This window comes from Gymnoscopelus microlampas, assembly GCF_963454915.1.
Source record: "Gymnoscopelus microlampas genome assembly, chromosome: 10".
Classification (NCBI taxonomy): Eukaryota; Metazoa; Chordata; class Actinopteri; order Myctophiformes; family Myctophidae; genus Gymnoscopelus; species Gymnoscopelus microlampas.
Window position 1 is genome coordinate 49,148,305 of NC_139947.1, and position 27,053 is coordinate 49,175,357.

A 27,053-nucleotide genomic window follows, 5' to 3' on the forward strand; every position below is an offset into this window, starting at 1 on the left:
AGATAGAGTGGACTTGCTAGAAAGGCAAGGACACGTGGTTATAGTGGCTGTACAAAAAGGTCATGTTTTCAAAAACACATATCAGGCACTGCCATTCTCCTTATATGACTGAAACGCCTTACAGTACATGAAGGAGCTGTGAGTATTATACATTATATAACAATAAGGGCTATGCCACTTTGTCAAGAGTCTCTTTCATTGGTTGTGTAATACAAACATTTATGATACAATGGATTGGGGGCGGGGGGAGGGGGGGTCCTGGGGTTTGGTGATGCATTCTGGAGAGAAAGAGAAAGAGGGGAGAGAAAGGATACAGCAGAAGTGCTCTCTCTGTTGGTCATCCTCAGTGTTGCAAGGAGCTGCACGTTGTTGGGTAGTTATTATGCTGAATGGAAAAGTCCAGAATTATTATTATAACATGATTTAGACACTGAATGTATTCCATGCTGCTGATCTGAGCCGGCCTATAATGCCTCATTTATACGTGGTCATAATGACAGTGTCCTTCGGCGAAAATAGCACAACGAAAAAGCTCACAACGCATCGAGTTGTGAGCTTTTGGAGATCTGCACATTTTTTTGCCACTGGACACCGTGGTACCACTGAGTATAAATCAGGCTTACGTACGTCCAATGGGTCCAAGGTTTACTTTCCAAATTGTTGCTGTCGGGCAGAAACCTTGTATCTCCATATTTCGTAAATGAATGCCTACTTTGTCATACCACAGTGTCACACCAAAGTAGCAAAAATAGCAGATCTACAAGCTATTCTAGATCGACTATTTTTGCTATTGAGTTTTTGTACAGTTCCACAAGCTGTGCAACTTCCTAGCTGCTATTGTCAAAACATGCGAAGAGGAAGTTTTGTATGCAAGTCTGGCATCTGCAGCTAATATGTGGAGAGATTTTCCGAAACATTTCTAATTGTGTAGTAATGACTACACGGTTGAGCCACCCGACAGCAACGATATGTAAATGAATCTCCAATGTGAAATTAAGAGAAAGACCACTGTTTCTCAACGTGGGCTTCGGGGACCATCAGGGGTCCTTGTTCCAGGGGGTCCCCAGCAACAGCTATTCAAAAATAGCCAATCTAAAAGCTCACAACGTGTCACGATGCGATACAGTGCGAGTTAATAGATCTTTTTTTTCTTTTTTCTTTAATCTTCTCTTATGGCGGTCCCGGCACAAAATCTTTTCAAATGGGGGTCCACTGCCAAATACATGTCGATTTGGCGGTCCGTGACATGAAAATGTTTGAGAACCACTGAGATAGAGCAGTGGTTCTCAGCCGGGGGGGTCCCTAGATGACAGCGAAGTGAAAATGTAAGACCTAAAACAAGAAAATACCATTACTGTGTTAAAAGTAATCAACAAACTATACATATATAAGAGCTGGTCAAACATTGGCCAAATTGTCAAATAAAATAAGAAAGAACATTTTTGAAAATAGCCGATCTACAAGCTCACAACGCCTCGCATTGTGAGCTTGTAGATCAGCTATTTTCACAATATTTATCTGTGGATCCGAGTCAAACTAAATGTAATGCCTCAACTCCTACAATTCCAAGTGCTTGTCAGGGTGGTGGTGGGGGGGGGGTCCGCAGTTCAAATATGATTACTTTGGGGGGTCCCCAGTTCAAATATGATTATTTTGGGGGGGGGTGGTCGCTGCCTGAAAAGATTGAAAATCACTGAGATAGACGATAGAGCGAGGTACTGAAGTATCCCATCTGTCCAGGCTAAATACAACGGTGGTCTTGTTCTGGTTTTGAAATGCGCATGAGAAAGGCAGAGATGAGGGGAGGTTTGGCAGGAAAACAGGCAGATATACGTATATATAACCAGAATACATGAAAAAAACAGCATGGAGCAGGTCAACCCTGGCCAACCTATATATACCATATACACATATACATATATATTACAGATTACAAAACAAAAACAACAAAAAAAAGCAATGAAAATGTACAATTATTCCATAGCCTATTGGCAGGAGAACCAACGGTTTAAAAAAATAACATTTTAAATTAAGAGTTCAGGTCCAATAAAAAAAGATTAGACACTACGTCCTTTGGCAAAAACAAACTATAGAAAATATGTGCAGGTGGGGTCGGAAGATTATTACGTCAAAACATGTCATCTGCATGTGGGCTGTGTATGTTATGTACAGTCACTGTCTTCAGATGTGCAGATAGATACGTATAATGGCGACTATAAACAGATACATGCATCCCTTGATGCGTTGGATGCGACGGAGACGTGACAGAATGGAAAGCTACCGACATCCTTGCAAACAAGAGGATGAGCTGAAGGGGGACGATGGGACCAAGGTAGCTCCGGTCCTCAGCGTTAGGAGTTCTCCACAGAGTATGAGTGTGTTTTCCTTATAGAAAGGGTGCAAGACGTCTACTCTTTAGTAAAAAATTAACAATATACATTCAGCCACTCATACTTGTTGGGGGAAAAAAGCCCCCAACAAGTATGAGTTTGAACACCACCTTTTGTGTAAAATCCACTTTTTGGCCAGAAAATAAACTATATCATACCAGACGGAGACACTTTTATTACCGGATAATCACTTTTAGATCCGGACAATGGCATTTTACTATTGACCAGATCTTGATTGAATAAAAGCATCTCCATCTGGTGGATCCATTTTACACAATGAGTCGCGCTGCGACGCGTTGTGAGCTTGTAGATCAGCTATTTCCAGAGCGCAACACCCGTACGCAACCAAACATAAAATGCCTTGTCTTTTAGTTCTACTGGATCTCTTCTCCACTAGTCTCTCACTAACATTTTAGTCTAGTTTTTATTTGTTGACGAAATTGACAATATATGTAGTCTTAGTTTTAGTCATCATAGCTTAGTTTTTTTTCGTCATAGTTGTAGTTGACAAAATCAACACCGACTACCAGGCCAAAAGAGAGTCTTCCCACCGCAGAGAATAGGCTTTCAACAATCAAAGATTGTCTTTGTTTTTGTAGCAAAAGTATATTGTTTATTCTACTGAAGTGTAGACACCGGTTCAATGAGGAAAACACACAGTACGGCCGCATAGCGTTAAGGAGAACTCTATGGACCAGAGCTTAGGGAACCAGAGGGAAGGAGGATGAACGTAGTCCGCTTGAGCCCGAATCACACTTTGTCGCCGAAAATCGCAGACCTACAAGCTCACAACGCGCCGTATATCTCCGACGCCTTGTGAGCTTGTAGGTCTGCTATTCTCGGCCATTCTCTTGTCCGTTCGACAGAGCATAAATTAAGTCTTTATTGTTTCTTTTCTGCTCCTTTTCGCTCCGTCCGGCGGCAGCTAGTGCAAGTTTGCCGCCGACATCATGGCGAGGGTCTCTTGGATCTCCCGGACCACCAGGATGCGAGCCAGCATATGCTCCAGCTGCTCCCGGGGGATGGGCTGGGTGGAGTACCAGATGGGGCTGTTGGGGGCCACCACGGGCTCGGGGGTCAGGTAGAAGGTGTCGTTGCGCCCTTTGGCGCTCTGCGGACTGGAACGAAGAAAACAAAACAGGGGGAGAGAGGCAGAAGATGTACGTCAGTAGGGCTGTAACTATCGACTGGTTTTCTTTAGCTATCGTTTTAAGCGATTAAAAATCGAGAAGAGCTTTGTATCAAATTTGTTTTTGATAGTTTTTTTATTTTATTTTTATCATATATCAACAAATTTACGTGAAAAATTTGAATATGTTTTTGAGCGGTGTAGCCGCTCCTATAAGTGGGGTTGGGAATTCGTCTTTCCCTGTACTGTGATTGGCTGACTCTATTCACCCCCTTTTCGCCGTACCGTGATTGGCTGACTCTATTCAGACCCTTTGCTTTGATTGGCTAGCGAGACGCATGATGAAATAATAACCTATAAATATCACCACGCACTTCAAAAATTCATTTTTTTTTAAGTGAGCTTCCATCACTTAATGACCACTGTTGTTTCTAAATAACACCGCTCACTTCACACTGGGTGTGATTTTTTAAATAATCAACTAAATCGATAACCGCTTACACAGCGGTGTCATGCAAAAACACAGAAAATGGCTATTATTGGTATTTTCTTTATTAACGTTGACTGAGAAAAAGACATGTTGAACCAAAATCTATTTGATTATTTGATTGAAAATCATGATCGATACGTTCGATTAACTGTTGCACCTCAACGTGTAACATTCGCCCCAAAATCACCGATCTACAAGCTCACAACTGGCCGCAACGCGTCCAAGTACATCGTAACTCTGGTACATTTTTACTAAGATTAGAGGGTTTAAATGTTTAAACGAACACACTGTGAACAAAGGTTGAACATAATGGTTGGTGAACTGAACATGGCGTGGTGATTTGTGTGGCTCCGTTCACAAACTGCACGCCTACTGACTCACTATCGATACTACCCTAAAGCAAGTCTGCACCAACGATTTGCGACTACATGCAACAGAATCCCTTTGTGACGTTTTAAAACTAGACAGTCCATATCCACAAGCCACGCTACGACGTAACGAGTGACTGCCGTTTCCACAGCAACAGAGTGGTCACAGTCCCTCCGGGATATGGGATATAAACAGCAGACAGATGGGCTGTCCCCAAGCCCCCAGAGCCGCGGTAGAACAGTAAAGCGGCCGTCGCCTGGTGGTAAATCTGAGAATGAACACTTCCGCATTTAAAATGCTACTGCGCGTGCATCTACCGTTTTATGCGCCTGCTCATAACTCCATGGCTACGCCTTTTCGACCCAATGTTGGTACTTCCTGCAGACAGATTCTATTACACCCAATGGACCTAATTTTAAACTTTTGGCAGACTTCCGGGTGCTTCAAACACCACTAAGCAACTTTCATAGAAATTAATAGCTGGGGGTGGGGCAATCCGCCCTCTAGATATATTATAACTCTATGGCTGTCCCTTGGCTTGCGTAGCCAGACAACTATTCCACTATCTCCGAATGCTATATAGAGTCTGGAATTACACCTCCCGAAATCCAAGACAAGAAGCTGTCATATTTTTGTCATTTCCGTTCACGAAGATATATCTTAGAATATCTTTACATAAAACAAATAATAATAATTCTGCTAAGCAGCAAGCTATATACGGTATGCTTATATGATTTTGATTTCTATTCGGATACATTTGCGCAACTCTAAAGACGAAACAGAAGTGGGAAGGAAGCGTCACATGCACTTTATCATTCTCTGAGCTTCCGTTGCTCCAGACTGTATGACGGAAAATGAAAATCGTGGGAGGCAACAGTCTGGCTTGTGAGACTAAGCCGTCCCTAAAACTGGACCTTGTATACTAGAGACGAGATTGTTTATCATTTCATAGCACGTTAGCCTTTATATCATATTGTTATTATATTATATAAAATCATATTTTATACTCATACTAATAAAATATTGAATAGCTAGGGCTACACTCTCACAGGCAGGTGGGTGCTATAAAAAAAGATGACTCACGATAGACTGTGTGTTTGTTTGTATGTGTGTGTGTGTGTGTGTGTGTGTGTGTGTGTGTGAGAGAGAGAGAAAGAGAGATGAGGGGGAGGGACAAAACATGTTAGAACATTACAATGGTCAGATTAATGTCAGCAATGTGATCAATCAGAATTGCATTGGAACTTGTTGCTTGTGATTGGACAAGTGGAATCACTTGCGACTCAATGAGCCAGCATGCGGTCACCAGCAATCATTCAGACCGCTGCAACTTTGCAACGTTCTGCAACGGTTTCAGGGAGGTCCCACCGTTATATATACATATACATACACACACACATACATATACATACAGTACAAACATACATAACAGTGTACAGTATACAGTAAATTAAACTAAAGTATACTTTAACCCATTAAAACCGAGAAAGCATCTCTGTGTCATTTTAGATTTTTTTCGTTGGCTATTAAAAAAATAAATAATCCAAGATTTTGCCACAAATTAAAAATAAATAAAAAAAATTACTAAAAGAATTACACAGATATGCATTCCCGGTCTCAATGGGTTAACCAAATTTAACGAACATTTTCAAAAAGGTAAAGACATCCTTGCGTTTACCATTTGAAGAGGTAGAAGTCGTAGAGCTTGATGGGACATCGCAGAGGGTTCTCTGGGTCCTCCTGCTGCTCAGCGTACATGTCATCTGTCACTACGAAAAATAAACGTTTAGAGACGCCATCAATTAGCAACGCTACGACACTTCAAAACGGGCGTCTTCATGGACTTTACAGCATAACAGAGTCTATATGACTGAGGTGGTAGGGTGTGGTTGGTTTGTGGCAGTGTTGATTTCGTCGACTAAAGCTATGACGAAAAGTGTCCGTCGACTACCTTTTTTTACTGACGAAAACTAACTAAAACGAAGCTATGATAACTAAAACTATGACTAAATGTATTGACAATTTAACAAAATAACAAATAAAAACTAGACTAAAATGTTAAGTGAGTGACTAGTGGAGAAGAGATCCAGTAGAACTAAAAGACGAGTCATTTTATGTTTGGTTGCGCTCGGGTGTTGCGCTCTGAAAATAGATGATCTACAAGCTCACAACGCGTCGCGTTTGAGCTTGTAGATGTGCTATTTTCAGTATGCATCCAAGTGTAAAATCAGCCATTACGACGCCATCGAGGCCTGCCAAAATACATTGAAGTTTTTTTTCTGTTTGACGCTGCCTATGATTGAGTTACTTTTGTTTGTCCTTTCTCTTCTGCACTGTAACTGTGTCTGTTATCATTTACTTATTTAGTTTTATGCATCCTAGTGTCATTGTATAAGGATCATTCCTTTTAACAGGTCGTACATGAAAGTCCTTGCGTCTTGTTTCCAATGAGAACCTATGAGCAATTAGGGGTTAAGAGTCTTGCTCAGGGACAAATTTCATTTCATCGACACATATGCTGACCTGGCCTGGAATCGAACCTGGGGCAACCAGGCTCCCTAGGCGGGCTCACTAACCACTCAGCTATGGCCGCCCCTTGTATAATTGTTTCCTTTGCTTGATGTTCTGTGTACATTGCACATTGAATTGTCGTGTTGTTGAAATGTGCTGTACAAATAAAACTGCCTAGCCTTGATCTTAAAAATGGGTTAAAAATAACAAACTAGCCCTGAATGTCACCAAAACAAAGAGTATTGTTTTTGGCTCCAGGTTTGTGCTTATTGGTGACCCTCAGCTGAATCTATCTATGTCAGGAATCCCTATAGAACAGGTAAAAAAGACAAAACTACTTGGTGTTTTATTGGACAGTCAACTGTCATGGTCTGAACATATTGATAGCATTATAACAAAAATGGGAAGAGGCATAGCGATGGTCAGGAAGTGCTCCACCTACTTGACACCCACTATCATGGGTCAAGTCATTCAGTCTCTGGTGTTTTGTCATCTTCACTACTGTCCTGTCATATGGTCAGCGGCAACTAAGTCGGATCTGAACAAATTGCAACTTGTTCAGAACAGAGCTGCCAGACTGGCACTTCATTGTTCATCACGCACTAATATCGCATATATGCATACACGCCTGTCCTGGTTATCTGTCGAACAAAAACTGGCCTGTAGTCTCCTTATGTTCTTCAGGAACATTATTTTAAATCAAACACCGGATTATTTTTGCAAACAGTTATTAAAATCAAACAACACACACAATTATTTCACCAGGAATGCCAGCCGTGGCCTTTTAACACTTCCTGCCCCAAGAACTTTTAGACAAAAGCATTATAAATGTAACTGTGTTGTTTTACATTCTTTTGCCTAATAAAAATTTCAATCAATCAATCAATCAACTAATCTACTCAAACATACAGTTATAAATAGAGATATATCCTTCTGGAATTTGTTACCATCTCACATTCATCTTGTACAAAATAAATTATCCTTCAAAATAGAGTTAAAGACACACTTGTTGCAGCAGACCACATGACCGGAATCTTAATCTTGTGTTGTATTTAATTTTTGTATAATGTAATGCAATGTAATTATGTATTTTCCATTTTTTATTTTTGTATGCATCTTATATGGACCCCAGGAAGACTAGCTGTCGCTTTGGCGTCATCTAATGGGGATCCATTCAATAAACAATAAACAACAATAAACAATCTGCAAAAATAGCATTTCATTCTGATTGTGGGTTTTATGAAATATTGAACGAATGAAATGTATTAACATATCAAGTGCCAGAGGTTTTTTAACACATCAAGTGCCAGAGGTTTTTTAAAACAGGGTACATCCATTCACATCATGGATTCACATCCGTCCGTCCATTCCATTTTACAGGGACCTAGGATGATTCCTAAATTGTGTTAGAGCGCCCCTTGTGGAAAAACATTTTTGCAAACACGTGCAAATTCTCGTGTTTGGCCCTCAATGTGTGAACAAGAGCTTGTGACTAAATATCCATTTTCAGCACAGGTTCTTCTTTTTTTTTACATTTCCTGAAAAGTTAATATTTTGGACATACAAGGTTTCTGCCTGACAGCAGACATTATCTTTGCCCTTTACCACCCACCACAAGCCTCACATGCCAGCACCAACCACGAGGACACCTATAGCTCACCCTTCTGTCCGATGAACCTCTCTGAGGCCTTCAGGTATCGGATGCTGGTGCTCTTATCTTTGGGGTTGTTGGGGCTCTTCCTGGTGTGTCTCAGCACTTTGGAGAAGGCCACCTTCAGATGCTGCTCTACCGTCCGCAGGTGGAAATACCTGGAGACGAGGAGACCGTCGGACACTGATGAGTTAAGTTGGATGAGGGAATGTGAGGGGGGGGTTCCAGGGCATTTAAAAAATGTTTTTAAATATGTCATAAACTTAGTAGAAAAAGTTGTTTTGCACACCAACTGAAATGGACAGGTGCGTAGGACTAATGAACTTGAGAAAAGCAAAAAAAGGGGAGTCCTGCACACAGCAAAGAAAGTTTAATGCAGATAAAATGTTTCGGTCGCTCTGACCTTCATCAGGCATGCCTTCAGAGCGACCGAAACGTTGTATCTGCATTAAACGTCCTTTGCTGCAAGTGAAGGCAGTGTGCAAGACTCCCTTTTTTAAATAAGGAGCATAGGCAATTTTTTATTTATTTATTAACCCCACAAATCATCTTTTATGGGGGTCACCTCGCTCAAAATATTTTCAGATGGGGGGTCCAAAAAATACATATCTATTTGGGGGTCCTTGACAATGAAAACGTTTGAGAACCACTGGTATACAGGAATGACACCTGACATGGAAGTAGGTAAGTAACAGTGATATGTATGTTGTGCATGTTTGTGTGGAACTCACTTGGTGTTGAAGAACATCAGAGTGGTGAGTAGCGTGGAGGGGGAGTGGGCTCCCAGTTGTTTACATTCCCACAACATCTCTTCAGTCACGTGACTGGGGATGACGTACCCTGTGAGAGTAAAGTAACTACATCAGTCACATGACCAGTGGTGGAAAAAGTACTCAAATTCTTTACTCAAGTAAAAGTACCAATACTGCAATATAGAAATACTCTGTTACAAGTAAAAGTCCAGAATAAAAAATGTACTTGAGTAAAAGTACAAAAGTATTGGCATCAAAATGTACTTAAAGTACCAAAAGTAAAAGTACTAAATATTTGAAAATAGCCGATCTACAAGCTCACAACGCGTCGCATGGATCTGCTATTTTCAAATAGCCTATGCATAAAATAGGTTTAAAGTGGTTAATGTATGTTTCATTATATCATAATTTATATCTGAAAAGTAACTAGTACCTGGTAACTAAAGTTTTCAAATAAATATAGTGGAGTAACAGTACAATATTTGCCTCTGAGATGTAGTGGAGTAGAAGTAAAAGTATTGGAAATTGGAAATACTCAAGTGAAGTACAAATACCTCAAAATTTTACTTAAGTACAGTACTTGAGTAAATTTACTTAGTTACTTTCCACCACTGCTGAGAAGGTAAAGACACATTCTACACACAGGGGGGTGTCAAACTCCTCAAAAACTGTAGAATCTACACCATGGCCTAGCGCAGGGGTCTTCAATAAGGGGTCCGGGACCGCTAGGGGGTCCTCAGACTTACTACAGGGGGGGGGCACAACACAGCTTGTAGATCGGCTATTTTCGGTGAAGAGGTTTGGTGTAGTGCGTAAAAAAAGAGCAGACCAAGTACAAGAGTCAAAGGTCAACCCTCAAAGTACTGAGGGTTTTAAGTGTTTAAATGTCTGAAAACACACATGAACATGAAACCAAATCTATGAAAAAGTTTAATCTGCAACACAAAGTTATATAATATGTAGTGGGGGGTCCCTGCTTCATCTCTCTCTCAGCTAAGGCCAAGGACCCTAAAAAACATCCCCTGGCAAACTGGATGGAAGTTCAATGGAACGCAATGCACTGAAGTCATGGTACATGAGAGCCTGGGCGGGCGGACAAGCTTATGAACAAACATTCTGTTATAATTCTGTATGAAATGGGGGTCCGTGGCCTAAACCATAAATGCATATCAAACTGTGGGGTCGGTTCAAGTGAAAAAAGGTAGAGAAGGACTGACCTAGGGGATGGACAGAAGGCCTCCATGGCTCCAGTATCTGGTGCAGACTGTGACAGAAGCGGGCGTAGTATGGGTCTGAGAAAACGTCGTCCACACGACTGTTATCAAATAGATACTGGAGAGAGAGGGAGAGAACACATAACATCAAAACAAAACGTCAGTTATCGGTTGACTACACGACTCTCAAAAAAAAATCGGGGTCAGACCCAAAACTCTGTCATCGGCAGTGTTTGGGATAGCGGTGTTACAAGTAATGACGTTACTGTAACGGAATACTTTTTGGGGTAACGGAGTGACCTAACGTGTTAGTTTTGCAATTAGGGTACTTGGTTACTTAGTTCAATTAATCAATCAAACTTTATTTATATAGCACATTTTTATACAACCTTAGTTGACCGAAGTGCTGCACAGGTAAAAGCAGAAAAAAGAAAGGAACAATACATCAAATCAAAAAAAGAACACAAAAAAAACAACACATAATGAAGTGTAAAACGCATAGCATGTTGTATGTTGTATAATTACACCTATGTAGGTTTATACAGAGGGTAGGGAAACGATTAGATAAGAGTTAAAACAGGAACATTTATGATTGGATGTGGTTAAAGGCCAGAGAGAAGAGGTGAGTTTTAAGTAAGGTCTTAAAGATCTGGATGGACTGAGCAGATCTGATGTGGAGGAGGGGAGATTGTCCCACAGCTGTGGGGCTGCCACCTGCCACCTGCCGATGCCTTGCAATCTGTGGTGATTGCGTAATCATTCTACCGTATTCAATGGGTCACCACTTTTGGTGTGACCCACAGCTCACGGTATTGCTGGTCTTGTTTACATTCATTTGTTGCACGTGGGCGACACGGCAGAGGAGAAGACAGAGAGATTGCCCTTTAATACGGCCGTGGAAGTATTCACACTATTTTTGGATTTATTGGTGAAAGCCTTGGTGAAGCCCAGCACAGCTCCACAACACTGGCGGTCACTCCGGTAGGCTGCACTCGATTGATTTTATGTTTACCAAACTTCCTTGCAGGGGGGGTTTAATCGTCGCTAACGCAAAAATAATAATTTTTCTCAGAAGGTAATCCTGTAACAAAACGGAATACTTTTTAATGGCAGCAATCCTGTTTTAAAAGTAACGTTACCCAACACTGGTCATCGGCAGTGTTGATTTTAGTTATAGTCTCTTGAATAAAATTCCATTTAGTTTTAGTCGACTAAATCTACAGTTGATTTAGTCGACTAAAATGTATTTTGGCGGTGCCTTGATGGCGTTGTAATGGCTGATTTTACACTTGGTTGCATGCTGAAAATAGCCGATCTACAAGCTCACAACGCGTCGCAGCGCGACGCGCTGTGAGCTTGTAGATCGGCTATTTTCAGAGCGCAACACCCGAGTGCAACCAAACATAAAATGACTTGTCTTTTAGTTCTACTGGATCTCTTCTCCACTACGTTTTAGTCTAGTTTTTATTTGTTGACGAAATTGTCAACATATTTAGTCATAGTTTTAGTCATCATAGCCGTACAAATTTCGTTTTTATTTAGTTTTCGTCAGTGAAAAAAGGTAGTCGACAAACATTTTTCGTCATAGTTTTAGTCGACGAAATCAACACTGGTCATGGGTCGGGGGGGCTCTGGTAAAGAGAAGACAGCTGGATGTAACATACTTTCTGTATGCAGAGGAAGACGTAATAGAGGACGTCAGCGTCGTAGCTCTCTCCCTCCAGGCCCCGGGCCTCCTGGGTCATCAGGGACAGAGCCATGCTCAGCTCGGCCACCGCACACGACACCAAGTCCTCCCTGAAACGCAGCGCCTGGCGGCCTGGACGCATACCACACACCAACACACACACACACACACACACACACACACACACACACACACACACAGAGAGAGAGAGAGAGACAGAGAGAGACAGAGAGAAAGAGACACAGAGAGACAGAGAGAGAGAGAAAGAGAGAGGTGTGTGCTTTAACACATTGCTTTTCAAAGTGGGGTCCGGGGACCCCCAGGTGTCCTTGAGGGAGTTCCAGGGGGTCCCCAGCTAAATGATGGACAGTTAGGAACCAAATGGACCCTTATGGGTGTGTAACTCTGAGAGTGTACAAATGGAACCAAATGGACCCGTCCATTTGGTTCCATTTGTACACTCTCAGAGTTAAATTTTACAATATAAATTGGGGTCCCAGAGATAGAAATGCCTTTAAATGGGGGTCCGTAGCCCTAATGCATGTCAAACTGGGGGTCCTTGAAATTAAAACAGTTGAGAATCACTGTTAGAGCCGTACAAATCTTCTCTTATCGGGGTCCCTGAGGCAATAAGTGTCAATTTGGGGGTCCTTGACATGAACAAGTTTGAGAACCAATGCTTTAACAAGTGGTGGAAGATGTACTGTGGTTTTAACTTAAGTAATTAACAACAATGTTGAATGTAAAAGGTCCTGTGTTCATAATTTTACTTTAGTAAAAGTGCAAAGGTAATGCCATCAAAATATACCAAACTAAGAGTACTCATTTTTGTAGAAACGTCCCTTTTTCAAAACGTTGTCAAAAGAATTTGTCAAAATCCTTTGAAAATTGCTGTTCTACAAGCTCACGACATGTTACATCATGACGCATCATGAGCTTGTAGATCGTCTAATTTCAAATAAACTAAGCATAAAATAGGTCTTAATTGGTCAATGTACGTTATGTAATAATCTAAATTTACAGCTAGAGTTTTTCAAATAATTGTAAAAAGTACAATTATTTGCCTCTGAGATTAGAGTAGAAGTATACAGTATCGATAAAAGTAACACACTCAAATTAAGAAAAAATACCTAAAGAATACTCAATACTTGAGTAAATCAACTTTCCACCGACCATTAAGGCATTAAGCATGATGGCAGGAGAAGGATTTTACAGTATGTGTTTTTGTGACTGTGTCTGTCTGTCCGTTGTCTACTCACGTCCAATGGGAGCCAGTTTGTTCTTCTCATCCTTGTCCAGCTCAGCGTTCTTCCTCTGGGCCCAGATCCTCCAGACCTCCAGACCCTCCTCTGGCTTCAGGGAGGCAGGCAGCAGTAACTCCTGAACCTGGACCTGATGCTGCTGAACCTGACCGTCCACCTCCCCCGATACCGTTACCGTCTGGCCCTGCACACACAGTAATGCTACAAGTTACTGCCGTTTTACCATTCAAAAAGGTAGTGTAAGCCAGTGGTTCCCAAACATTTTCATGTCAAGGACGTCTAAATTAATGTACATTTTCAAAAATATTCAGACATTTTCAAAGAATGTCAAGATGTTTTGAAAATAGCTGGTATATACTTTATATGTAGGGCCATGGGGGTCCCTGGACCCCACTTTGAGAACCCCTGCATTAGACCACGAACCACCATAATTGTGAGAGTGTACAAATGAAACCAAATCGACCCATTTGGTTCCATTTCTACACTCTCAGAGTTATAACCACATAAGGGTCCATTTGGTTCTTAACTATCCATCATTTATCTGGGGACCCCCTGGAACCCCCTCATGGACCCCTGCGGGTCCCCGGACCCCACTTTGGGAACCAATGGTGTAAGGGATATTTGTTTGTTAAAATAAGTGTTAAATAGCTCTATATTGTGATAGTAATCATTGCTATAGAGTAGGGTTGTCCGATATTGGCTTTTTTACCGATAACCGATATACCGATATTGTCCAACTCTTAATTACCGATACCGATATCAACCGATACCGATATATGCGGGGATTATTGTGATTAGGGTAAGCTCAAATTCCATATCACACACACCATATACAGTAAGAACTCCTGTAACTTATTTATAAAGCAAAAAAACAAACAAAAAAAAAAAACATTTTTTTTTTTTCAAAAACCGATACCGATATTTTCCCGATATCAATTTTTATGCTAATATCGGCCGATAATATCGGGAGGCCGATAATATCGGACATCCCTACTATAGAGTGTTTGTTCAGTAACAGGAGTCTGTCTCCCTGTCTCCCCAGCTCTTTAGTAAACAGAAAATACATTTTGAGGTCAGTATATCAATGTTATTCAATCAGAAGAGAGCTCTCATACAGGATACAGGATAAGAAAGCGAAATCGGAAGTGATAAAATAAATAAACAAGCAGACAAAATTGGATCTGGAACACTATATGAAACAATGATGAAATTGGCAACCCACCTAAAAACTTATTTTCAGGTGACCCCCCATTACTAACAGACATTCTATAGCTATGATTACTATCACAATATAGAGCTTTAACTTTTTAACAGACTTGCTGTTTTAACCAAAAAGTATCTGTTAACCCATTTTGGTTTAACCCCTTGCGGCCCACAAGTTGAGAACCACTATGTCACCATCATAACATGAAAAATCACCTGTAGCTGCTGTGTGTCGTGGCCCGGCAGCCCCTGCGTGTGCAGCACCTGCTGCTGGGGGTCCCAGATGAGGGACTGCGTGGCGTTGGGGTAGCCCTGCACCGCCACGGGGATGTGGATGTTGCCGTTCATCAGCTGGGCGCCGTGGAACAGCGTGTTGCCGGCCAGCGTGTGGACCACCTCCTCCTGGCCCTGGCCCCCTCCCATCACCCCTACCACGGAGTTGGTGATGCTGGAGACGGCCTGCGCCGTCTGGCTCTGGTTGGACACCATCTTGAGCGTGTGCTTGTCGTTCTGCTCCACGGCCACGTGGTGGGTCTGCATCGTCCCGTACGCCTCCTGCATGGGGGGGGGGGGTAGGGAGAGGTATCGTTAGGACTAGGGATGGCCAGCCGGTAACCGTTACCCGTTAACCGTTAAGAAATTGGCAACCGGTTAACACTAACGGCTAATGGCAAACCGTTTAAAAAAATAAAAAACATTTTACTTTGAAGGGCTAAGTCTACACCCGCAACCATACGTGACTTCCATTATGCTAACGCTAGTAAACACAAAAAGAAGAGTACGAGGAGTGGAATGTGAAATCAGCCGTCTTATTGACACAGAGTATGTCCGACAGACACACAGCAAACAACCTGGCAGCTAAACTAAATGACGCGGTGGAGTCTTGGGGACTGGCCGGAGTCTTGGGGACTCCACCGCATCGACGCTGCGACGTGTTGTGAGCTTGTGGATCGGCTATTTTCAGAGCACAACACCCGAGCACAACCAAACATTAAAAAAAAAGTGTCTGCATGTGTTCACGACAACAACAGCCACTAATTGTCCCGAACGGGTGAACGACGACTCAGTTCCGTGTTTTGCACATACATTGCAATTGGCAATCAGCGATGGATTTAGCCTGTTTTTGCATTGGGTTATCACTGCAGCAGGTCGGCTAGTCAGGCACTTTAACCACAGCACCCGTGCATGCAAGGTACATTATTTTTTATGTGTAAATAGCGCATTATATTATGCGGGGGAAATAAACGGTGTATTTTTATTTTTTTTATAGGTAAATAGCGTGTTTTTTTGGGAACTCATTTCCTTAACGGTTAAATGATAACACCAGGGGTCTTCAAAAATGTTCAGGTCAAGGACCCCTTAGCTGAGAGAGAGATGAAGCAGGGACCCCCACTACATATTGGATTCATGTAAAATGTGTGTTTTCAGACATTTAACCACTTAAACCCTCAATATTTGTAAACTTGACCTTTGGCTCTGTACTTGCTCTGCTCTTTTTTCCATGTACACTGAATCTGTTCGCCGAAAATAGCCAATCTGCAAGCTCACAACACGTCTCGCGTTGTGAGCTTGTAGATTGGCTATTTTCGGCTAATGTTCCCCCCCAGAATAGGGATGCTAGGGTTAAAGGTGGTTAAAGGTTGGCCCCCCTGCAGTATCTCTGAGGACCCTCTAGGGGTCCCGGACCCCCTGTTGAAGACCCCTGGTTTAGACAACAAATATCTTCATTCTTTTTAAGCTCTAAAGCTATTTACACTATGTCACTTTATTTGGGGTGAATGTTATTCCAATCTGTATGGCAGAGTATGTTAATACAATATTGGTTGTATTTGGTCTCCCAGCTCTTCTATTGAGACACTTACATCCTGTGGGCTGTACTGGTAGGACACCTACTGGTTGACAAGTGGCACTGCCTGAAAGTACCACTTTGAAGGCAGGTTCTACAATTTCTACAATTTACAATTTAGGCATTTAGCAGACTGACTTACACAGTAAACAAGGTAAACACAAGGTAATACATCAAATGCATAGAGACAGTGCAGTGCCTCAGTAATCTAGGATCATAGGTAAGCCAAGAACCTATCACCAGTCTAAACATTATAATATATTTTTTTAAATAAAATAATAAGGCTTTATAGAGGCTCACTTATTTGTTTACAAACATTGAGACTGCACGTTCAGGTGCCGGTTTCATGTACCGTAATCAATTCCCAACAGATCCCCAACAGATTGGGGATCACTGGTTTCAGTTCATTCAACCTCCTCATGTGTGTTGGCTGGTGAGGCGCTCCCTAGCGAGACATATATACGTCCTTACGCAACGGTGTTGCGCGCCGAGAATAACTGACATACAAGCACTAAAAGCGTCCTGGATGCGACCGTTGTGAGCTTGTATGTCAGTTATACTGTGAACTGTGTATATTGGTAGTACCTGCGACAACTTCGCGCGACGGAGCATAAATTAGGCTTGAGGGGCTGCAGCTGCGTGAGGTAACAGGCTCTGCTGCCGTGATCATAGGGAGCGCTATTATTGTTTACACACAACAGAAACCAAGGATTATATATTTCAAGAGGGAGAGATAACAGTACACATCCCAAGCCTCCTTCCTCCACACTGGGAGGAAAACGGCATCTGAAAGTTTGATGGGATGCATTTTTCCACTGCATCTTATGAGCGGTCGGGTTCTTTTGGTGCCGGCCTGTGCGCACATACTGGTTCTTATCAGTTAAGTGTGATGTTGTCCGATAAGGGGTCAATTAGCTCAGTGGTAAAAATGTCAGCCTTTAGGTTTAGTAAGTAAAGTAAGTGAAGTAAATAGTATTTACTATTACTACAAACTGTGTATATTGCTAGTACCTGAGATAGAGCCAAGGCTGTGAACTTGACTAAATGTTACATCATTAATTGTTAAAAATTAATGATGTAACATTTAGACAAGTTTACAGGGACAATTTAAACATCAGTATTTTCAGGACAGGGGATACATTTTATCTTGGTCATATCCTGTGTCTAGCTGAGACATGACCTTTGACACAATCTAAATGTTTCAATAGCAGAGCAGGGAGGCAAAATACAACCACCCCAATTGTATATGTTATATTGTATTAACATACTCTACCATACAGATTAGACAAAATTACATTTTACTCATTTAAAAAAAGTTACATACTGCCGCTTTAAGGAACCAGAATCGTTAAAACCCTAAAGGATCCGGCAATGTGGATTGATTCGGAACCGAATTTTCGACAGCCAAACCTAACCTGTGGGATGGCGATGTGTGTGACCTGGTCGCGGCCGCCCGACCCGGCCGGAGCGGAGTAGACGGGGATGGTCCAGGTCTCTCCGGTGGGACTGGTGATGGTGCCCGTGGCGCTGTACAGGTGAGAGCTGTCCACCGTCAGAAGGTCTGGACGCAATGACACGTAGCTCTGCTGCTGGCCCTGGCCCTGAGGGGATGCATGTCACAATCATCACATCATACAGCTAATCACAATTATTCTGCAGAATTGTCAGAATTGTTTCCTATTGAAAACATTTCAGAAATGTTCAGGATTTTTTTTTTAAATAGCGAAAATAGTTAATCTACTTTCCGAAAGTACATTACATGTACATTACATGTCTATATTATTTTGATTATTAGATTGATTATTGTCACGTAATTATTTGCATATTTCAGTGAAAGGATTTGTATAAGTTATGACCATCAAAAAGTATTTTATTTGAATTTTTATGTTCCAACGTTCCATGCCAAAATCACAAATCAAAATGTTAAAGTTAAAAAGTTAAACATTTATATTCCAATAGTAATAATTGCTATAGGCGCCTTAACAGACGACGTCACACTGATACGAAACAGTATGCGCACGCAGGTAGGCAGCAAAAGAACCCCACCGCTCATAAGATGCAATGTAAAAGTGGTCACAGTCTCACGTGTAAAAATGCATCCCATCACACTTTCAGATGCTGCTTTTCTCCCAGTGTGGAGGAAGAATGCTTAGGATTTTTACTGTGATCTCTCGCTCTTGAAATATATAATCCTTGGTTTCTGTTGTGTGTAAACAATAATAACAATTCAAAGCAGTTGTCCTCAAAACTCCACCTCCAGTGGCTGTCATAGGAACGGAGGGAGCGCTTTATGATCATGGCATCAGAACCTGCTTGGCTCGCGCAGCTGCAGCCCGTCAAGACTAATTTATGCTCCGTCCCGCGAAGGTGTCGCGCGCAGAGAACGGCCGAGAATAGCAGATCTCCAAGCTCACAGCGGTCGCATCCGTGACGCGGTTGTGAGCTTGTATGTCAGCTGTTCTCGGTGCGCTATACCGTTGCGCGATGAAGTATATATATGTGTCGCCAGGGCGCACCCCACTGTCCTACACACAGAGGAGGTTGAATGAACTGAAACAAGCTCACCCCAAAACAGCAGGTTTGGGGATCTGTTGGGAATTGATTACATGAAGCAGTCACCTGTGCGTCCAGTCTCAATGTTTGTAAACAAATAATTGGTCTATAGAGTGTTTGTTCAGTAACAGGGATCTCCCTGTCTCTCCAGCTCTCTCCAGAAACATCATAACAATTTCAGGTGGGATGCCAATTTCAGCCAATCAGAGTACCCATTTATCAGCTTCAATTTTAAACTGTACCATTTCCTATTTTGTCTGCTCATGTATTCCTGTCATCACCTCCAATTTCACTTGTTTAATCTGTAGGCTGTATACAGGATAAACTCCTGGTTGGATAAAATTAGTATCCCGACCTGAAAATGCATTTTCGGTTTACTAAAGAGCTGGAGAGATGGGGAACCCTGATACGGTACAAACACTCTATAGCAATGCTTACTATTAAAATATAGATCTATTCAACACTTATTTTAACAAAGCATATCACTTACTACACCTTTAATCATGAACTAAAAACGTCATGATAGTAACTACCTGAGGGATGGCCAGGACCGTCGCCATCTGCTGTCCAGGCAGAGCGTAGGACACGGTGATGGGCATGTCCACTTTGCGCTTCTTGGCAGGTTGGAGCACCCCCCCTGCCCCTTGGGACATGGCGACCACCCTCCGCTCGCCGTTGTCCTGCTGCTGCTGCTGCTGCTGATGCTGGCTTGGGGACAGCGCCCCTACTGTCTGGATCTGGATCTGCTGCCCTCCGGCCACGGCCGCCACCAGCTGAGCTTGCAGCTGAGAGAGAGAGAGAGAGAGAGAGAGAGAGAGAGAGAGAGAGAGAGAGAGAGAGAGAGAGAGAGAGAGAGAGAGAGAGAGAGAGAGAGAGAGAGAGAGAGAGAGAGAGAGAGAGAGAGAGAGAGAGAGAGAGAGAGAGAGAGAGAGAGAGAGAGAGAGAGAGAGAGAGAGAGAGAGAGAGAGAGAGAGAGAGAGAGAGAGAGAGAGAGAGAGAGAGAGAGAGAGAGAGAGAGAGAGAGAGAGAGACATCGGAGGAACGTGGTTCAGATTAAACCACACAACGGTTCATTAACTAAGCCTGTCACAGCAGTCATATTGGAAAATAAATTGGGCCTCTTCCTTACTTCCTTCACAGGTCTCACCAATTATATGATACTAATCGAGGCTCTGTTCCATTCTGGTCAAACAGAGTCAGGGTGCTGACATTGTGCATGTTGGCTCACTGGAAACACTCTGCTACACCAGTGGGTCTCAAAGTGTGGTCCAGGTACCCTCGTGGTTCCTTGAGGAGGTTCCAAATGGCCCCTTATGGGCTGTGTAACTCAAGAGTTATGGGGGTCCTTGAAATTGAAAACGTTTGAGAACATCTGTGCTACACTAAATGGAACAAGAGCCTTAATTTAGTACAATTGGTAAGACCTGTGAAGGAAGTAAGGCAGGAAGAAGCGCAATTTCTTTCCAATATGGCTGCTGTAAATAGAGCCTATAATTATACTAACTAGACCAGGGGTTCCAAAAGTTGGGGTCCCGGGACACTGACGGTGGGGTCGCAAAATTATTTTGGGTCATTAACAAAAAAAAAAAAAAAAACATTGTTTGTTTTGTTTTTAATTCAACAGAATGGATTGAAATACAATCTACAAATGATTACAAATAGTACATTTTACCATTTTAATACATTACAAATGCACCGAACGTGCAAGTTTATGTGCATATAATTACCTCCAGGGTTAGGTGGGGTCACGAGTCAACTGATCAATGGCCTCGCATTATTTTGGGGTCGCGGGCTGAAAAGTTTGAGAACCCATGAACTAGACCATACCCGCGGGGGGATATGCGCACATGATTTGGCAACCCGGGAGCCAGCGAACACAAAAACGCTAATAAACAGCTGACATTTGGGGAAAGCGAAAAACGGCCTTCGGTGTTCCGTGCGCATGGTAATGCTCAATGTCTGTGTGCAAATTCAGATCAATTGCTCCAACCACTGAGGAGAACCGGGCAGAAGAGATTTTGGGCTCACCGCACAGACAAGAGCGTTGTCGAATTATAGGAGGATGGTCAACTACAATGTCACGATGGTGATTACGGCCCTAACCTGTTGGTGCTGCTCCTCTGTAAGGTCTCCATGTTGGATGAGCTGTGCGGTGGTCACACCCTGGAGCTGCTGGTGGGACCCAGAGGGCACCTGGAAAATCTGGCCCTGCTGCTGGCCCTGGATCTGCACCTGGTGGGGGGGTGGGGAGGACAGTGGTTAAAACCGAGACAGTCATATGATGACTCTTTTCCACTACATCCACTGCATTTCCAGTTTCTGGATTTGTATAGAAAGCGCACAAAGTACTGTACCTTTCTGAACGTTTGCCAAAGTATCGCGAGACTGTCGATCACTGACAGCGTGACAACCGAATTTTGCAATACTGCTAGAACGCGCGCACGCGAAAAAACATTTTGGGTTCTCAAAATGCATATTTATGCTCAAACACAAAGTCTTATACTATTATGTAGTACATGTGCACAATAATAATTTGTATAGTTTACATATGAATTGTCTCCAGATTTAGGAAAATATACTTTTATTAGACAAAAGTATAGACAAAAGTATACAAATCAGTCAGTCACACATCAACAACTAGTGATGGCACAGATGGCGTCCTGCCTGAGAGCATTTGAGCATTATATCAATGCATTTGAGCACTGATATATATTTTTTCTGTAAAAATAAAGTGGCCCGCCACTGCTTAATGCATATAGGGGAAACACCGATACCAAATGCCTCCATAAAATTAAGCAAAGAAAAGTCGAAAAAACAGTGATTACAAAACCATCTGTGATATGCCTTCTTTTATATTCCTGAACCGATTAACTGAAAAAGGACAAATTCGTTCAGAAATAGTGTTTGTTCACAAGCTGGTCCAGCTGCCCGCCTCTCAATGACTCCAATGTATTTCACAGAACTTTAGGATCCAGTTTGCCTCCCATGGGCGTCAATGGCGCCCGACTGGCCCGTGGACTAGTAACAACGGTACCTTCTTCTATCAATTACCTTGGTGTGTCACATACATGGTGGACACCACAATTACATTATGACGTTGTGATATATTATTCTGATGTTTGGTTTCGGCTGTACGGAATTTAGTCTGTGAGCTTTGCGCTGAGCCTAAAAGAGAACGTGAGGACTGCAGTAATAGGTGAAGGAATGGTGGGCGACACCAACCTGTACTTGGATGTGTTGCTCAGAGTGATGCTGTTGCTGTTGAGCTGCGGACACCTGGACCTGCATTACAGACACACACAACCTTAAAGACCTGCACCTGAATTACAGACAAACGCATCAACACATCCTTTTGATCATAAACCCCGATTGTTCCAATATAAATATAGTGTGGGGGTGGGGAAATACACACTATGTCTTCTGTGTATTTCTCCAGTGAAATTAACTAGTGTACGCTTGTCCAGCGTTGTTCGGGCGTACACCCGACGATGATGTGACGTATGAAATTGGATGTCACGGACGTCACACTTCTGAATTTGGCAGGAGAAATACACAGAAGACAATGGGTATTTTTTACCCACGCTATATGTAACAGGGCTGCAACTATTGATTATTTTCTTTCTACTCTTTTTACATTTTGGAATTGATTTCTCATAATTAAATAAATTAGTCTGATTAAGCACTTAAGCTCTATCTTATACTTTGTTGTACAACACTAACGCGCAACAATAGCAACACCATATTTTTTGCTAGTGCATTTAAGAATACAAAATAATGATACTGTACATCAATTATGTTATTATTATTGGCAATTCTTATAATTGAAAAGTTTCATTAACCATCGCAACTCTAATATATATGATCTCAATTCCCTGTACAAATGAATGGAAGTCTATAATCTATGCTTAATAATGCAAAGACTTACCGGACAGGCCAGCTCCAGCAGTGAGCCTGCGACCTCGGTGCTGTCAGTGTAGATGCAGTTGTTCTCTGGCTGGTACACCATGGTAGTGGTGGTGGTTGTAGGATCTCCGCCTTGTTGGCTGAACTCCTGCAGAGCATCTGACGGACCCTTGTTGGCCAGGGACTCCAGGAATTCCTTCATGCGGTGCTGGGGGATGCTCCGGGCTTTCTGCCTTACCAGCTCCTCATAGGAGACGGAGGCATCCAGGGAATTGTTCATATCTGGCAAAAGCTACACTCTTGTGTGTGTGTGTGTGGGGAATCTATGAAAAAAGGGGAGAATTCTGTCAATTTCACCCCCTAAAAAACATCTTAAGACAATGTCATGATTTCACGACGTTTATGACTATCAGCAGCACAATTTTCCTGTGGCCTTGTCAAAGCTTAAGGCTCACACAAAAAAAAGTCCTGGGCACTTGTTTCCAATCCATTGTGGTTCTATGTATTCATATTCAATTCATCAACATTGCATACAATTTTTACACAATAATACATGTCATCAACAATTTGGCTCGGATTTGATGGCCTCAGTCATTTACCATCAAATCCGAGCCATCCCAGACTAGCAAAGTGTGTTGGAATAGGCGGGTCATCATGGGCTTAAGGCCGAGAGGTTTTACTATCACAACATTGCGATACCCATGTACCTGTCAAAATACTTAAAAAACGTAAATGAAGTCCATAATCATAACACCAGAGGCAGCTCCACTGATCATGTTCAACCCAGATTTGGTACAAACAAGGGAATGAACTAGCTCTTTCTCATGCTATACAACAAAAATGTGGAATGCCCTACCTAAAGGAGTAAAGGCGTGTAAACCCCTACTCACTTTCAAAACTACCCTAAAAAAACACCTTCAGGAGGCTGCAATTCCAAACTGGCCCCCCTGTCAAAGTCTTAACTTAGGACCCCCCCTCCTCGAACTGTCTATTGAACATATGTCTTGTTTTTCATACCAGTAACCTGTAAGCTGATTGTATGACGCTCTGCATAGTAGTGTATATTTGTCTGTTTTCATAATGTCATCATGATTTGAGTGCATGGGGGTCTCATGTTAAATAAGCCATTGTGCTTTTATGAGCAATCCAGTTTAGAGGACCCTGTATTGTAAATTGTACTTCTATGTACTGTTTCCATGTCTTTTCTAAATAAAGTATTCAATCAATCAATATCATGCCCCACTGGCAACAACGACAGAGAGCAGTATGGGTTAGGGGTAGTGTACAAATACATCCCATTTTTGTACCCTCTCTACTGGCCACCACTGCAGTGACAGATAGCAGTATGAAAGGGTTAACTCTGGTGTGTGTGTTAAAGGAGCTGGCTGCGGGGCAAAGCGCGGTTTCATTCCAAATCTAAACTGCCACTGTGTGTGTGTGCCTCAGTCTGGAGGCTGCAGGACAACATGTCACTGTGGTCGTTTAACACATACTAAAACAAAGACCCTGTGCTCACCAATGTTATGTTACTGGCAACTGCTTACACCATAACAAGCTATAGCAGGGGAACAGAGCTAACGCTAAACTGCTAGCATGTTGCAGCAGCCGTTTGGTTTACAAAGAAACTAAACATCTGATCATAATAATAAAGTGTTGACAGTCGGTCGCACAAAGAGAGCTCGCATTACGACAGTTTATGGATTATTATTTATATATGTGAACAAAAAGGAATATAAGAAGACGTGACTGCTATGTAATGTCGGTACACCGACAGCAAGTACATTATTATATATCTCTGTGTCTGTTATATTTTCTCCATTCCCACCCAATACATAGTAGCTTATTGGTTAGCATCGGCTAGCTAGCTACCGCGCTAAGCGGCTGCGTCAAGGCGCCTTTAGTGAAGGTACAGTCACACCGGAAGTTGAGCTGTTTCACTGTGACAATAAAAACCACTGATACAAAATGTACCGTTTATTTACCCACTTTATTAAAACGCTTTGAAAAAGACAATCTGTTTGCGACATGTAAGCCCTGGTGAAATCTACACTGCCCTTTATAATATAAGGCAGTGGTCTTCAACAGGGGGTCCAGGACCCCTAGGGGGTCCTCAGAGTTACTACAGGGGGTCTGCCAAATCTTTGTTATGATTTTTTTTTCTTTTTTTTACCTTAACCACTTGAACCCTAACATCCCTTTTCTGAGGAGAACTAGAGCCAAAAATAGCAGATCTACAAGCTCACAACGCCTCGCGCTGCGAGGCGTTGTGAGCTTGTAGATCGGCTATTTTTGGCAAAGAGGCGTAGAGGGAAAAAAGAGCAGACCAAGAAAACAAAAAAAAGTTTAATCTGAAACACAATTTTATAAAATATAGAGGGGGTCCCTGCTTCATCTCTCTCTCTCAGCTAGGGGGTCATTGGCCTGAAAACGTTGAAGACCCCTGATATATGATATTATATAAAATAATATATAAAATCTACACTGCCCTTCTCAATATAATATTTGGTATTATTTAACACTGGTTCTCAAAGTGGGATCCATCCGGGGACCCCTGCATGGTCCTTGAGGGGAATCCAGGGGGTCCCCAACAATATGATTAGCAGTTTTAATACTTGTATAGCCCTCTAATTAGATTTTTTTAGGCTAATCAAAAATAGCTGATCTATAAATTGATACCATTGTGAATTTGTAGATCTGCTATTCTCAAGAATTTGTTTTGTTTTGATATCTTAACAAATCTTCTCTAATGGGGTCCCTGGCAAAAAAGCATTTTCAAATGGGGGTCCTTGGCCCCCCATTAACATATCAATTTGGGGGCGGGTCTTTGATAAAATGCTATAAAGCATTGATTCTCAAAGTGGGGTCCAGGGACCCTCAGGGGTCTTTGGGGGGTACCAGTGGGTCCACAGCAAAACATGTTAATACAGCATCACAATCATTTATAGCAGATCTACAAGCTTTGCAGCGTGGCACAAAAAATATCGAAAACGTATAGCCATTTTTTAAATAATTTTGAATTATTAACACATATCTTCTCTCCTGGGGGTCCCTGGCACAAAACATTTTCAGGTGGGATTCCGTGGCCAAATATATAACGTATATAAATTTGGGGGTCCTTAAAGACGCACTGAAGTGACATTTTCGGTCATTTTATTTTGAAGGTTCAGCCCAAAACGTCGGCTCAACGACTCTAAACCAATCAGAAGGTCCCATCCCTTCAGGCTATGGGACGTTGGATCTCAATCACTTCAGCCGTGCTGGCACACGGCTAGTGTTTGTTTACAAGTGAGAGAGAGACGGCCAGTGAAGCACGTTTGCTACTACCTGGCTTATTTCTAACCTATAATGTTTTCAGATACATATTTTAGTGTGCAGATGAAGTTTAAAATGAGTAATACACTCATCTTCAATGAGATTCAAAACGGAGTATCTCTGTAATTAAAATCAGCTGTGTTTGAAGAACGTGCAGCTATGGGAATCAAACAGGTGCATGTAATCAAGATTCATTTATATTCATGAAGGCTGTATTATGTCATCACGCAGCACGTTTTCGTTTACAGGAAGTAATTAAGATTGGCTTTTTAGGGGCTTTAGATGTAAAAATACACAAAAATGTTTTTTTTTCATTTTTTTTGGCATCTATTGTTAGGTATACCCATATGATGACCACGGATATGCTCTAAAAGTGTGAAAAACATATTTTTCATTTCACTACACCTTTAACATGAAAAAGCTTGAGAACTGCTACAAACACAGTACAGTACACACGTTTTATTTTGAATAAGTCAATCAAATACATATTAATCAAATCCATATCAATTGCGGGGGGGGGGGGGGGTCTTTGACATTATATTACTACAAAGACACAGTACCGCAAAAGCATCTTATTGTGAAGGCCTCATACCGGAAGTGCAGTGGTTTTATTGACGCTAGCTTGCCGCTCCTCCGTTAGCTTACCTCCTCTGGCGAGGTTATGGAGGTCCCGGCCCGCCCAGACAGAGCCGCTGCAATGCCCGCAAAGCTGCGTCTATTGACCCTCCGACACACCGCTGACGGTCCTCAGCGCGTGCTTTATTCTTTGGTTTATCGTTAT

General features: G+C 42.2%; 1 protein-coding gene across 3 annotated transcripts; it reads right to left on the bottom strand.

Moving 5' to 3' along the window:
• On the bottom strand, nt 1-27,053 carry LOC311053855 (transcriptional regulator QRICH1-like). 3 transcript variants are annotated; one of them, XM_084069591.1, is made up of 14 exons: nt 26,918-27,053; nt 22,983-23,283; nt 22,280-22,339; nt 21,161-21,289; nt 19,591-19,842; nt 17,920-18,105; nt 14,875-15,213; nt 13,453-13,639; nt 12,171-12,325; nt 10,510-10,624; nt 9,272-9,380; nt 8,550-8,698; nt 6,057-6,141; nt 1-3,508 (listed from the first exon to the last, which is right to left on the bottom strand). In XM_084069591.1, exons 2-14 carry the CDS (start codon nt 23,238-23,240, stop codon nt 3,316-3,318), a joined length of 2,217 nt encoding a protein of 738 aa, XP_083925717.1. In that variant the 5' UTR covers nt 23,241-23,283; nt 26,918-27,053; the 3' UTR covers nt 1-3,315. The 3 variants fall into 3 exon arrangements, with proteins under 3 accessions (XP_083925717.1, XP_083925715.1, XP_083925716.1); XM_084069589.1 differs by having other exon boundaries at nt 6,057-6,147; XM_084069590.1 differs by having other exon boundaries at nt 6,057-6,147; nt 26,865-26,959.

What these genes read in the sequence shown, in the direction of transcription:
- LOC311053855 (XM_084069589.1), bottom strand. Translation starts at nt 23,240, where the DNA reads ATGAACAATTCCCTGGATGCCTCCGTCTCCTATGAGGAGCTGGTAAGG. An exon ending in TGCTGGAGCTGGCCTGTCCG is followed by an intron (nt 22,340 to 22,982) that starts GTAAGTCTTTGC and finishes TCTGTAATGCAG; the next exon opens with GTCCAGGTGTCCGCAGCTCA. An exon ending in ACGACACACAGCAGCTACAG is followed by an intron (nt 13,640 to 14,874) that starts GTGATTTTTCAT and finishes CTGTGTGTGCAG; the next exon opens with GGCCAGACGGTAACGGTATC.